At 36.5% G+C, this 15,619-nt stretch overlaps 1 protein-coding gene across 4 annotated transcripts in view; it reads right to left on the bottom strand.

Moving 5' to 3' along the window:
- Positions 1-15,619, bottom strand: part of Rasal2 (RAS protein activator like 2) — a 302,622-nt gene that overhangs the window by 151,508 nt on the left and 135,495 nt on the right. For all 4 annotated transcript variants that reach the window (XM_057770587.1, XM_057770588.1, XM_057770589.1 and 1 more), the window contains exon 2: positions 13,782-13,909. In XM_057770587.1, coding sequence (XP_057626570.1) covers positions 13,782-13,909 — 128 coding nt within the window. The remainder of the gene's footprint in view (positions 1-13,781; positions 13,910-15,619) is intronic.

The following is a 15,619-nucleotide window of genomic DNA, read 5'->3' as shown; positions in this document are numbered from 1 at the left end:
GTTTTGGAAGAAGGATAGGCCAAATGGCTAGAGCTTCTTAAGAGACAGAAGCAGAGGAGAATACCAAAATATATCATGACACACTTAACACCACAGGCCATGTATAATTCAAAGAGCATTGGGAAGCCACCCACGGCTTTAAATATGACTATCCTTTCTTTTTCTTACCACTTCTTCTTTCAATATATACTACATTTTGATAATCACCCACTACTAGTAAACTCTAAATGATATATGTAGTTAAATCAAGGTTCTTTAGTAAATGAATTACTTCTAATATCCCGTTTAACTGTATGATTCATCAAATATCACTTTTAAAAGTACTTTTTATTTTATGTGTATGTGTGCAGACCCTAACACATATATGTGTACCACATGTATACACATGTCCACAGAGGGCAGAAGAAGACATCAGATTCCCTGAAATTGGAGTTATTGATGGTTATGAACCATCCAATATGGTGCTGGGAACTAAACTTGGATCTTTTGCACAAGCAGCAAGTACTCATATGCAGAATTTTCTGTCCTGTGAGACAACTCCCAAATAACCACAAAGAGACGTAATATTAATTATAAATGTTTGGTTGATAGCTTAGACTTGTTACTAACTAGCTCTTACAATTTAAATTAACCTATATTTCTTATTTATGTTCTACCATGTGGCTTGGTGCCTTTCTTCAGCATGGCAGGATCATCTTGCTTCTCCCTGCATTTCCAAGTGACTCCACTCTCCTTCAACTCAGAGAGCTCTCTCCCTGTCCACAAGTATTGCCTAACCTCTTTCTGCCTAACTATTGGTCATTTAGTTCCTTATTAAACCAATGAGAGCAACACATCTTCACACTGTACAAAACAATTATTTCACGACAAGTACTTTAGCTGTTCATCTCTTCAGCCTCACTTTTTGTCTTATTTCTATTACCAAGTTTGTTAAAGAAAAGGAGACCTTGGTTTTTATCTTTGTAATTTCTAAAACATAAATGCACAAACAGGTAAACATTACATTTATTAAATAACTAGAAAATTATTCTGAATGAAATATGTCATGGATACCTAGTCCCAGGGTTTACCAGTTAATTTTCAGATGTTCTGCAAAGCCCAACTGCTATTTTCATCAATATATCTAAGGATAAATATATCTTTGAGCAAATCATATATTTTTTCCCCCAACACAGGGTTTCTCTGTGGTTTTGGAGCCTGTCCCGGAACTAGCTCTTGTAGACCAGGCTGGTCTCGAACTCACAGAGATCCGCCTGCCTCTGCCTCCCAAGTGCTGGGATTAAAGGTGTGCGCCACCACCACCCAGCTAGCAAATTATATTTTAAAATTACATTATGACTGCCTTGCTGCCTACACAACTAGCATCCAGCTTTAAAATCCCAAACAATGGGAACTTGAGAGGTGGCTCAGTGTTTAAGACCCCTTGCACTCCTCCAGAGGGCCCAGGTTCAATTCCCAGCTCCACCCAGCAGTTCACAACCATCACTAACTGTAGTCCCATGGGATCTGATATCTTCTGTGTGCAGTTTTACATGCAGACAAAACATGCATATACAAATATAAATAAATTAATAAATAAATTTTTAAAAAGATCAAAAACACAGAAAGCATATTTAAGAAAAATGAGGCTAGGTTTACCTTGATAGGTTAACATTGCTAAAAGAAACTCACAAACTCAGGTTTCTTCTGTAGTTTGATGTTGCCTACACCTGAGAGAGCATGATTGCTTTCTCTATCATTTCCTCTCCACTCCTTAATCTGTAGTTTACTTGATCTTATCTCTTGAAAGGAAAATGGAACTCAGAGTCGCTCAAAAGCCTCAGATGCCCACTTTAAACAGGCTTTGGATCAAGCCTTATGGGTTTCTCCTTGGACACATGCATTTAAATAAATTTCGTAACACATAAGCAATATACATGCAAAAAATTCACTGAACCAATGAGTTTTTTTTTCTTTCAAGGTGACATTTTGGCAAACTTCTTTTAAGATTTTGCCAAGATCCACCCTTCTGCTATATTCCCAAACTGCTAATTTGGTATATTTATCATGTTCCATGTGTACCCCTCAAACAGATTTTATCCAATCTGACAAGAAACACATAGAGATAAAAGAGGGAATAAAAAAAAAACAAACAAAAAAAGAACAAAACAAAACAGAAAACCACACATTCAATTTATGAGTGATAACTAGACTATTATAGGCTTTGCAGATGGCAACAGTACCTGGCTAAGCATTCGGTTTAAATCCATAGCAGGTCTCTTGATTGATCTTTAAACAAAGAAATAAACACTTCCAAGATAGGCTGATTAGAGTTTAAAACAATCCTTTGAGGTATTTTTAGCAGGGAAATCATTAAACTCTTCAAAAAACTGTCAACTATTCAATAGAAGTTCCTAGGTATCCTTCTGTGTGAATAAAAGGTAGGAAGTATTATATCACAATCCTTCCACAAAAATGAATTTCCAATCATTTCCTCTAATTAACAAGATATAAAACATTTTTTGGATAACAGGTACAACAATAGTTTCATATTTTCCTTTTTTAAAAGACTTAATAAGCATTTCTGACTTGATAATGGTAGAACAAATTGCCTGTCTTAAGGTGATAAATACTACTTTATACAAAAGCATCATCCTTTCATTGTTCCTTACTTAGCTCAATGAAATATTCTTTCTAGCTCAACTATTTGTTTCCATTTTCTTTTATTCGTTGCTCCATATGACTGACAGAATTCTTTGTTTAGGAGGCAAATTTGACAATATCATTAATCTAATAAACAGGTTCCATGATGTGCAGGATCATTTAATCATTTAAGAAAGTAAAGCCTGAATACTCTACCTTCGTCTCCTGCTGTAGGAATTCCTACAGCCAGTAGCCTTTAAGTTACCCGCCAACTTGGGCATGGCCTCTTATACTATATATGTTAATACAATGCACATATCATCTCTCTCTCTCTCTCTCTCTCTCTCTCTCTCTCTCTCTCTCTCTCTTTCTCTCTCTCTCTCCCATCTCCCTTCCTCCCCCTCCCTCCCCCTCCCTCTCATCTTAAAAAAAAAATCCTTAATCTATAATTTACCATTACATGGATGACATTTTGCTATCTGATTCAAATAAAGATACTTTAGAAAGAATGTCTGAAGAAGTAAAGAAAGTTTTGCCTAAATGAAGATTACAAATTGCTCCTGAAAAAATAAAGAGAGGAGATTCTGTCAATAAAATAGGTTACAAAATAGGCTTACAGAAAATTAGAAGACAAAAGGCACAAATTAGGAGAGATCAATTACAGACTCTTAATGACTTTCAAAGATCACTAGGAGACATTTCCAGTCTATGAACAGCTGTTGGGATAACACCTGATCTAAACAAAACTTTAGATGGTAATAAAGACTTAAATAGTTCCAGAGAATTAACAGCTAAAGCTGGAGAGGAATTGATTACTGTTGAAGAAAAATTACAGGAGGCACATGAGGATAGGGTAAATCCAAATCTAAATTGCATTTTATTGCCTTTAATTTCATATTGCCTTCCAGAATTTCTCCTACAGAAATTTTTTTTTTTTGGTTTTTTCGAGACAGGGTTTCTCCGTAGCTTTTTGGTTCCTGTCCTGGAACTAGCTCTTGTAGACCAGGCTGGCCTCAAACGCAAAGAGATCCGCCTGCCTCTGCCTCCCGAGTGCTGGAATTAGAGGCGTGCGCCACCACAGCCTGGCCAAAACAACTTTCCTACAGAAATTTTAATGCAGAGGAAAGATACTACTTTAGAATGGATATTTTTACCACATAAATCAAATTAAAAGTAAAAAATTAAAAACTTAAGGCTGAAGAGATGGCTCAGAGGTTAAGAGCACTAGCTGCTCTGCCAGAGGTCCTGAGTTCAATTCCCAGCAACCACATGGTGGCTAACAACCATCTGTAATGAGATCTGGTGCCCTCTTCTGGCCTGCAGGTATACATGCAGGAGGAACACTGTGTACTTAACAAATAAATAAAAAAGATTAAAAACTTATGTGGAAGACTTAGAATTAATTATAAAAGGAAAACTGAGACTTTGTCAACTAGCAAGTATAGACCCAGCAGAGATTATACTGTCTTTTATTACTGATGAAATTAAAAAATTACAGGAAGATAATGAACCTTGGCAAAGAGCTTGTGCCAATTTTTTAAGAGAGATTAATAGCAATTATCCCAAAAGTGATAGAATTAAACTTATAAAGAGAATACTTGGATCCTTCCCCGCATTGTATGGGCCACACCAATAACTGGAGCTCGTACATTTTATACTGATGCAAATAAATTGCGAAAGGCAGGTTACAAAATAGAAAATTTAAGTAAGGTGGAACAAAGCCATTATAATACTGTCCAAAAGGCAGAATTATAAGCTATTCTCATGGTATTAAGAGATTTTAAAGAACCTCTCAATATAGTTACTGATTCACAACATACAGAAAGAGTTGTCTTGCATATTAAAATCACTGAATTTACACCAGATGATACAGAATTGACTTCATTATTCATACCGGTTTAAGATATAATCAGGAATAGGCTCTGTCCCATATATAACACACATATCCAATCCCATACGAGTCTGCCAGGTCCTCTAGCACAAAGTAATGCAGAAACTGATCAATTATTGATTGGAAATGTGTTGAAGGCCTTAGAATTTCATAAAAAATCATGTCAACAGCAAAGGTTTAAAGAAAGAGTTTTCTATTACATGGCAACAAGCTAAGGAGATTATAAAGAGATGGCCTGCTTGCTCTTTCTATAACCAAACACTGCTACCTGCAGGGAGTAACCCAAAGGGTACTCAAAGGAATGAAATCAGGTAGATGGATGTGTACCACTTTGCAGAATTTGGAAAATTAAAATATGTACACCACACCATTGACACTTATTCAGGTTTTCAATGGGCAACAGCTTTGAGCTCAGAAAAGGCCGATTCAGTAATCAAACATTTATTAGAAGTTATGACCATCATTGGTATACCTGCACAAATAAAGACAAATAATGGTCCAGCATATGTCTCTAATAAAAAGAAACAGTTTTTTGTTTATTATAATATAAAACAGGCTATACTACACAATCCTACAAGTCAGGCAGTCATAGAAAGATCAAATCACACTATAGAGAATATGTTAAATGAACAGAAAGGGATGAAAAATACCCCTGGAAATAGATTACATAAAGCTTTATTGACCTTGAATTTTCTTAACGCTAATGAGAAAGGGATAACAGCAGCAAACAGACACTGTATAATAGAAAAGTCTTCTGAATTAAATCAGCCGGTGTATTTCAAGGTTGTGTTGACCTTACAATGGAAGCCAGGAGATCTGCTACGTTGGGGAAGGGGTTTTGTTCGTTTCCACAGAAGAAAAGCTGTGGATACCATCAAAATTAATAAAGATTCAGCTTGAAAAAGAGAAACCTATTGAGAAAGAGAAATGACAACTCATCTACAGACGTGACAGTCATACAGGTGGTAAGAAAACCTCATAAGGGTTGGGGCACGGTTCTGTTCTTGTCTTTGCAGGAAAATACTCATCTTCAAAGAATGGAGAAACCTTGGACACCTAGATGCCTAAAGATGAAAAGAAAGCTATTCAGAAAGAATCAACAAGCAAAGAGAAATCTGACTTATGCTGTATTATCTGCATGGCAAATTTGACTATCTGGACATGTATACATTTCTACTTAAAAATAAGAGCTGGCTTTGAAGTTGGACAATGGTTCTGTCATCTAAATCCAAGCATGTTGTTAAAAGAAAAATTCAGAATTTCTGTCTCATGTCAGGAGCCATCTGGTATGGGACAGAAAGAAGATAGATTATAAGGAAATATTTTACTCTTCTTCATGCCCATTTTGTCTATATTGTATCTTTCATTGCATATATGTCTATATGGGTAATGTTTAAGTTTTCTACAATGAACAGATTTTTCTGCAGTAATCTTTGAAGCTTCCAGGAAGAAGATGGGTCCCACTACAATGACTTCACCTGGTTGATATGATATTGTGATGCTGATAGTGATACTATGAGACTGATTATATTTGCAATTATACAAAACAGCAATCTTGAAACTTAACCATCATTTTACCTTTACAGGATCCCATACATAAAATATCGCCTCCATGACAGCTGGAAGTAATTCTAGAAGATGACATCCCCTCTCCCAACAAAGTTTGTCCTCAGGGTTAGGGACACCATTTTAGGGTTGATTATTACTTGTATAGGGTTGGGGGTTAAGTAGGCCCAGAAAAAAAGAGGGGGAAACTGAATGGGATAATAAGTAAATTGGTGTGAACTTATTCACAATAATAATAATGATAATAATAGTGAGTAATAGAGTGAATACTTGTGGGCCATTATTTAAGGACAATTTATACTGATATAGTTTCTTATATATTGATACAAGTTCAAATTATATTTGTTATATTGAATATGTTCCTATTTCTGTTTACAATATTTGTACACCGATGCAAGGTTATTTTGTCATATTGTATGCATGCATGTTCCCACCTCTGTTTAAGACATTTTGTATACTGATACAATTTTAGGATATATTTATGATATTGGGTTATATATTTCTACCTCTGATCAAGATATTTATACACTATTTATACTTTGAGGTTATTGTCCTCCTTTATTGCACAGTTGTTTAAAGATTGTTTAATATTCTTATATAAAGTATTAATCTTTAAGTTATATAGGTATTAAGCATTATAAGTCAATAGTCGTGTTTGTTATAATTTTAGTCAGATTAATTAAGTTCCTTAGATACATAGAGATTGTATTCTACATAGACAGGTAACCTTCATTCACTTCAAAGAGCTATAGAACATAGCATTGAAATAACTTAGGATTCTGTTGACGTGAGACATGATTGCTCTTGGCAGCACCAATCTATTTCCGAGAAAGTGTTGAGCACCAAAGAGCTTGGAGCTTGTTTTCGTTTTGTACAACTGGCCTTTGGGCAAGGAACTGCCCATGCCTCGACCACTGACAAAGTGCACAATGTCCGGACTGGACAAGCAGGATACACGAAAAAAAGACTGTCAAATCTTGCCAAGACAGGGTAAGACCATTTTGAAAAATTTCCTGCCTCTGAAAATGGTCTGTCAGTTACTCTAGGCCTTAGTTGGTTGCTTCAATATTACAAATGAGACTTTGGGTGATTGCTCAGGCAGCCAGTTGTCTCTGTCATCTACTACACATTTTGGAAGCTGCTTGATTGCACTTCCTGCCTACTCAAGTAATATTATCTCCCTTCTCAGGCCTTTGACAATGTTGAAGATTAGATAGTTGTAGTTACCGTCCTCTTAGGATATAGCCAAGCCATCTCCAATACAAGACTTTGACTCCTTAGGATAGAATGTTTGTTAAAACATTAAGATATGTTCCTTGCTTAATATTGTTTATGCTGGTTGTAATTCTAACTTTATATTTGATATCTGTTCCCAGTATACATAGTTTTCTATTGGGTTTGGAACTCTCTTATTTAAAGAAAAGGGGGAGGTGCTGCAGGAGCTCCTTTGGCCAATAGTCTTTAAGATACCAGCCCATTTGGGCATGGTCTCTTATACTATAAATGCAGCTGTAAAGCATATACTCACTCTCTTGCTTCCAGCTCTTGCTTCTGGCTGCTAGACTCTGTTACTGTTCCCCATTCGAGAAGAAGACTATGATGTAGGACAGTGATGGGTGAGTCTCCCCTAAATAAATAACCGTAATTCTGAACTAGTATGGGATTATTTTATATATTCCATCATCAGACTTGTAGGTGAAAAGGTGAGCAATGATACCTGAGAAAAGAATGCTTGAAGAAAAACAATGATGAAAAAAAAGTCTAAGGTCTTGAGGCAAGAACATGCCTGAAGTGCTTTAAAATAGTGATGAGATCAGTGTGTCTGGAATTGTAGCGAGCTGAGGAAGTTTGGGTTTTAAAACTTGAAAGGAGTGAATCACTTTCAATTGAGAATGAAACGACCTCTCCAAGATTTAGAAGTGAAAATCAGGCCTCAGCATGAGCCATGACGGAGAAGGGAAGCAAACAGATATATGAGTCTAGAGAAGAGACATGTGTCTTTAATACATAAAACTTGGAATCACAAGCATTAGAGGGACATTTGAAGTCATAAGATTGAATGAAATCCCATAGGAAAGGGGTGAGGTGCAAGACTGAACTGTGTGTGTGGTGTTCTCACATGGAGAGAATAAACTTATCAAGAAGACTCAGAAGCCGGGCAGTGGTGGTGCACACCTTTAATCCCACAACTCAACTCGGGAGGCAGAAACAGGCAAATCTCTGTTCAAGTCCAGCCTGGTCTACAATAGCTAGTTGCAGAACAGGCTCCAAAGCTACAAAGAAACTCTGTCTCAAAAAACCAAAACCAAAACCAAGAACAAGAAGACATAGAAGAAACTACAAGCGGTAAGAAGAAAGAAAAATAAAAGTGTAACCAAGAGAAGAAAATTACTTTTAGAGAAGCAAAGTCATTAACAGAGCAAATAAGGTAAGAACTCAGCATTGATGGTGACAGTGTGGAGATGACCAGTGAGCTCAGCAAGAGCAACTATAGGAGATCTGCATGAGTAAGAGGCTACCTGGAACACATGTAAGAGGGGAAAGACCCAGGAGTGGCATCTTGAGCTATAGCAAGCTCAGCCAATCTAGATTAAAAAAAAAAAAATAGGAAAAAATTTTTAAAAAGGAAAAGAAAAATAAAAGAGAAATTGGAAAAAGGAAAAGGGTGAAGAATGGAGGAAAATGAAGAAAAAAAGAAATAGACAATGAACTTAGAATTTCTAATATTTCTAATATTTTCTGCTAAAAAATAAAAGAAATGAGGTACAACTGAAAGCCTATATTATACAGTTTAAGTTGTTTTAATTGTTCTGTTTTAAGTACTAGTATAGTGATGAAAAAGATCAGGTAAGGAAGAAAATATCTGATGTTACGTTCCATGTTTCTGTGACTGACGAGAAGGAACTTAAAGGAGAAGAGTTTGGCTAGTTTTGTAGATTAAAGGAACACTGTCCACATGACAAAGAGGGCATGGTGGTGGGAGCATAAGGCGGCTGGCAAGCTGATGCCCACGGTCAAGAATAGAGATGAATTTTGATTCCCTGCTGATTTTGTTCAGGAACTCAGCCAATAAGAATGCAGCCTGCATTCAGGGTGGATCTATCTCCTCCTAATCTTCCAACTGTGCTTCATCCCCATCCCAATTGCAGTTAATTTCTTTGGAAACATTCTATGATACAGCCATAGGTAAGTGTGGAGGACAGATGTCTTCATTCCCTTGAAACATCCAGTCTGGCTCAAGTCTCTGGAGCCACTATAGCTTGGTCCTGGTTCTGACCAGGGCTCTCTATTTCTGGATCTGCCAGAACTGAATGAACAAAGCGCCTCACACCCTGTTACCTGGACAGGAGCAACTGCCACTGTCATGAAATTGACCATGAAAATAAATATCCTTCTTTCTTTACACTTCCGCAAATATTTTTGTGAGACAGCTTAGAAGAGTGGTTAATAAAGAAAACTGACACCAGGAAGCGGGTTGTTGCTGTGATAAACTTGGTCATATGGCTCACAGGTTTCTGGAACTCATTTGTAAGAGGAAGAAATGTGAAAGAGTTCAGAGTTGTGGGCTAGAGAAGAGCAAGAAAACTAAGTAGATATTAATAGGTTTGGAGTGTGGAAGACCAAAAAGCCAACAGAAATGTGAGAAATAAGGACTATGCTCACATGGTTTCAGGATTCTATTGGGAACAGGACAAGAGACCACTCATGTCATATTCTGGGAAAGAACCTGGCTCCATTCTGCTTGTGTTCTGAAAACTTGAGTGAGGCTAAGTGCTAAAAATCATAGGCTAGCTGTGTATTTGGTCAATAAAGCTGGGGCATGGTTATTGGTCACTGACTTATATTCAGAATTACTGTGAGATACTGAGGTGAAGAAAGAGACAGAAAGGTTTTTGTAAAATATTCATTTAGTAAGGAAAGAAAAATGGACACAGTGAAAGTTTTGGACAGACTGTACAGACCAGCTGCAAACAAAGCCAGGGTTGTTAGACCATGAGTGTAACTAAAGTGGAGGTTGCAGTAGCCCCTGATGGAATAAGCAGACCAAGAAAAATGTTTCCCCTAATGTAGTTATCCATATGCTTAGAGGCTACTGTAACTATGCTAAAACAGGGTCAGGCTGCATTTCAAGCTGACAGCTAGACAAAGTTGTCATGCACTTAGTGCTGCCTTGTAGACAGACACACATAATGGGTACTAAAGGCTTTAACCAGTGTTTCAGAAAGCCAAAAGCCAGGGAATGAGTGGCATGGTTAGATTCACTGCAAGAAGGCCCTTTACAGGCCACTGTAAATCTCTGAAGGTAAAGTCTAAGAAGCACTAGGGACCTAGGATATTAGGTATAATAGGGACATGGGATGCAAAATGAGGAAAGATGAAAGTAGTGATTGAATCAGCAAGAGAGTACATGTACCCTGCAATAGCAGCACTGTGGGGTGGAACTACACACACTCACTGAAGTTCACAGATGCTGTCATAAGCCCCAGATGCTACAAGGAGCTACAGGGTTTGCTGTGTGCTCTGTTGTGTTTGCTCTTTCTTTGATCTAACGTTTCCTTGCTCCATTCCCATTCCTCCCTTTGGAATGGAAATGTTTTCTCTGCCATTGTATATTGGAAGTATACACCTAGGATTTTTGATGGTACAGGAACTCACAGGCAATAAATTGACTTGAAATAGTTGTTGAGATAATGACAATAACCCAGAATATTAAAATCAACAAAACAATCAAAAATCAATAAAATCAAAAATCTTATGTATATTAAGAGGGGTTTAGACTTGGAAGATGACTACTACAACAGGAAGTTTGTGGTCATTTTAGAGAAAATGAAAGAGAATAGCAAAAAACAACCAAAGAAAGAGAAGATACCTATTCTGGGCAATGTAGTATAATGAAGGCTGTGGAAGAAAAACATCTACCTCTTGGTAAAATTTCGCAAAAGACAGTATCTTCAGAAAAGATTCAATTTCTCATAGAACCAAAAAGTTAAGAGACTCCCCAACAGTGAAAAGGTATAAGAAACAGCAAGTGTTATTTTGAGTTGCAGCAGGCAATGAATTGTTTCAAGAGGTGGGTAAAAATAAGTGGAACTTAACGTCAGAAAGTGGGAATATACAGACCCAAAGCAAGCCTTCAATGTAGGGAATGAGAGTTCTCAGACATCTAAAACTACTTATAATAGCTACCATAAGAAGATAAATGAGCTGAGGATACAGCTCAATGGTAAAGTACTTGACTAGTATACAGGATTTCCTGGGTTCTGTTCCCAATATTTATTCCTCAATTCCCCATACATGAATGTGTCTGTATTCACATGAAGGGGAAAGGAACCCAGAGTAACTTACTTAACTGAACAGAAACTTTTAAGAGATGTTTTATATATAGGTACTGGATACAACTTGTTTCTTAATGTTGTGCTATCTATCCTTAAACTATAGTCCTGAACTGAACAAAATTTAGGCAAGGACAAAAAGATGCCAAATGGTCTGTTTATGTCACTCCTTGATAACAGCAATAATGAAAGACAACAGAGTAGCTTGATTAAAACTAGCATCTTAAATTATGTTTTTATTCAAATTGAGTAATTATAAATCTTCTATACTAATATTTACTCTGTGAATTTTTGTTATTCATCTTAACAAAACACATAAGTTTGAAAAGGCTGAGCTTCACTGAAATGTTCTAATAAAATCAAATATAATAATACTAAAATACTGAAAATGAGGAGGAAGATGGTCTTAAGTGAGGGAGATTTTCAATGGATGAAAATAACAATGAAGTTCTTTGTAGAGATGCATTCACTGAGCCCTTTCAAGTAAGCCCTACTCATTAAACAAAAGAAGAAAACAGAATCACTTCATTATTATCCATCTCTATCAAATTTAGAATAATGGCAAGAAAAGTGGCAGAGAAAAAGATATAGAAGATGGAACAAGAGAGGAGAAAATTGAAATAGGAAAATATAAATGAGAATCAAGTAATACTTCCTGTTCCATTCATTTTAGGAAGAACACCTTACTGAATGGGTATTCCACCCTCTACATCTTTTTAGTCCTTTCCATAGAAATCAATATCATTAGTGTTTTGCTGATTCACATATTTTCTTCTCTTTATCTGAATTTTTGTCTCTTCTTTATCAAGACCATAGTCATTTTTTATGCAATAGAGGTGAATTTGAATGTAAAAGGATTGGTATATTAAGACAGTTTGAAGAATTATGGAGTAAATGGTATGTGATAAGTTTGAAAGAATCTCTCTCCCTCTTTCTCTCTTTGTCTCTCCCTTCCCCCTCTCTTTTCAATGGTTCTCAACTGTGGGCTGCAACCACCTTGAGGGTTAAAAATGACCCTTTTGCAGAGGTCACCTAAGACCATGAGAAAACACAGATATTTATATTATGGTTCATAACAGTAGCAAAATTATAGTTATGAAGTAGCAATAAAATAATTTTATGGTTAGGGTCACTACAACATGAGGAACTGTATTAAAGGGTTATATACAGCATCAGGAAAGTTGAGAATCACTACTGCTCTAGAGGAATAGAAAGTGTCCATAGAACATAATGTCCATGTGAATTACAATCCATGTGCCTTAGATCTATATACTCTGGTATCTCTCCCTATGGGTTTCAAGAAGCTCAATGATAAAGAACACGTCAAAAGAATCTTCTCTGTCTTCAAGTAAGATTTGGCCAGGAGGGATACTGGTCTCAAAAAAAGAAGAGTTAGGCGTTTATTCTCTCTTGTTTCTTTCTGGATTCCCATTAGTATCTGGGACAGGCTGTGCTTTTTCTTTCATGCAATTATGGTTCACTGATCTATAAAAATTGGGCTTTCATCCACTGTCCTGAAAACTATAGTTATAGCTGCTCTCTGCTGTTGCTAGCTCATGTGTACTTCTCTATCATTTGCTAAGATCCTTATTCTTCCCACACTTCTTTAAATTATCCATTTACCAAAATCTTTCCATTAATCTGCTGAGTGTGCAGTCTGCTTTCATTGGATTTTGTCTTACTTAGGGTTTCTACTACTATGATAAAACACAGTTACCAAAAGTGATGGGAAGGAAAAGATCTATTTCAGCTTATGGTTTCAAATCACAGTTCATCACTGAAGGAATTCAAAATAGGAACTCAAACACAGCAGGAACCTGGAGGCTGCAGTGGAGGCCAGAGAGGACTGACATATTCAGCTTGCTTTCTTATAACATTCAGGACCACCCATCTAGGGGTGGCGTCACCCACAGTGAGCTAAGCCCTCCCACATCAATCAAGAAAATATATCACAGACTTGCCCACAAGTCAATCTAGTAAGGACATTTTCCCCACTGAGGATCCTTCTTTCTAAATAACTCTACCTTGTGTCAAGATGACATACAACTAGTCAACACAGGAGTAAGCTGATACAATTTAGTACTGCTAGATCATTTGTAGGACCAGGTTTCCACAACTTAATACCTTCCCATTTCAAATTTATCAACTCAATATGATTTTTAGTGTTTTCTTATTCAAAACCCAGCCCTCTCTTGCAGAACTTGGTATTTCATTGCAGCAACATAATCATTATGACAATGACCCCCATTTAGACTGTACTTTATGGTTCCTAGAGTCTATATTTGTACAATGCAACTTTATCAAAAAATAAAGAAAAAGGACGTAACTTCAGAAATGTTCTTAAAAATGAATAGTAGCATTGATCTTACCTCTTTCTCCTTGTTGAGCAACACCAGCTGGCTGTCTGTGAGAATGCAGTACTTCCTCTCCCATGATGTTGTCTCAGTGTAGGGTGACTGACCACAAGATAGACGATGGGTGGGTGGTCCTTTTACGTCTGTATAGCAAAAGAGAAAAACAAATTAACAAACCATTCTCATACCTGGTATACCAGTATTTGAAATACAAGAGTCTCTAAAGGCAACTTAACAGACATGAATCTAAACATGAATCCCAAACTATTATAATGGAGTAAGAAAAACATGTTCCTACAATCTGCAGAGAAGCTCATACATACAATTAAAAAAACAGCACAAACTTGACGCTGTAAACAACACATGGTATTTAGACTTAAACAATAGGAAGTTGCTTCAGAGCTAAACCAATACTATTCAAAATAAAAAAAGAAGAAAGGAAAAAGATTTCTAGCCTTTGAACAAAGAGGATGATAATGTACATTTCGAAAATACAATTAATCAAGAATTGAGTGAGTAGCCAGGCAGTGGTGGTGCATGCCTTTAATCCCAGTATTTGGGAAGGAGAGGCAGGCAGATCTCTGTGGGTTTGAGGCCAACCTGGTCTATAGAAAGAGTTTCAGGATAGACAGAGCTACACAGAGAAACCCTGTCTAGAGAACAGACAGACAGACAGACAGACAGACAGACAGACAGAAAGAGAGAAGGAGAAAGAGAAGGAGAAGGAGAAGGAGAAGGAGAAGGAAAGGAAAGGAAAGGAAAGGAAAGGAAAGGAAAGGAAAGGAAAGGAAAGGAAAGGAAAGGAAAGGAAAGGAAAGGAAAGGAAAGGAAAGGGGAAAAAAGTTGAGTGGGCAAAGTTAAGAATGGACTGCTACTTCTTCTACAAACTGGACTTATAAGAATGGGAGCTACTTAAACTATAGCATCACATTACCACTAGAGGCCAGTAAGATCTTAAAACATACAAAATGATTTCTTTAAAGGAAGATTTAAAGATGCATTACTGCTGTGCCATTTTAAAAGGTGAGGGTGTCTAACATTAAAACAAACTGTGTTAACAATCACCAAGTCCCAATTGATCACTATTACCTTTGCTCCTTTAAAGTGCTTTAATATGAACTGTTGACTCGTTTGTATTAGGAAGTGTGGAATATACCTTAATAATAATTACATATTAGATAATTAAATAAAGTTTTTATGATAGTTCCTTACATGTACTAAAAGCTGTTTAGCCACAAAGGACTAATTCCTTTTATGAATATACAAAAACAATTGCTTCAAATGCCTTATTTATTGCTATTAAGATATGCTACAGAAGCAATCTAAAATGAAGATATCAGAAAACAAATACCTACATGGGCAAGGCTGTTGTAAATCCTAAGTAGCATGTATGAATGGCACTGAGTTCAATAAATGCAAATGAATTCTAGCTGTCTCAAGTTGTAATAACCCAAATAGCAAAATTAAAGAAGATATGTGTAGAAAGATACAACTCAAAGCTCTTAAACTCTCCTCTCAAATCCTGTATGTGTTAAATAATACCTTCTAATTTTTTCTGACTTAAATTCCTAGCCTCTATGGGTCTATTTAACTATGTGTTATTTTAGGGAGCTCATCAATGCCTCCAAAAATAACTTAAGGTCTATGAATCAATAATACCAAGAATTTGGCTAAACATAGTAATGATTCATAGGAAAGTATTGCCTCAGCATCCTGTTCCTATCTGTGCTGTAAAATACATAGCAGTTACATATGGCATTTACAGGATCTCCACTCCATACCTATAGCTTTCCCTTTGTTAGTCTAATTAACTTTATTAATGGTAGAACAGCATCTAATTTATCCTAAGGATT

This window comes from Chionomys nivalis, chromosome 5 (genome assembly GCF_950005125.1).
Source record: "Chionomys nivalis chromosome 5, mChiNiv1.1, whole genome shotgun sequence".
NCBI lineage: Eukaryota > Metazoa > Chordata > Mammalia > Rodentia > Cricetidae > Chionomys > Chionomys nivalis.
The sequence above is the reverse complement of the archived record's forward strand: the minus strand, read 5'-3'. Positions and strand labels throughout refer to the sequence as shown.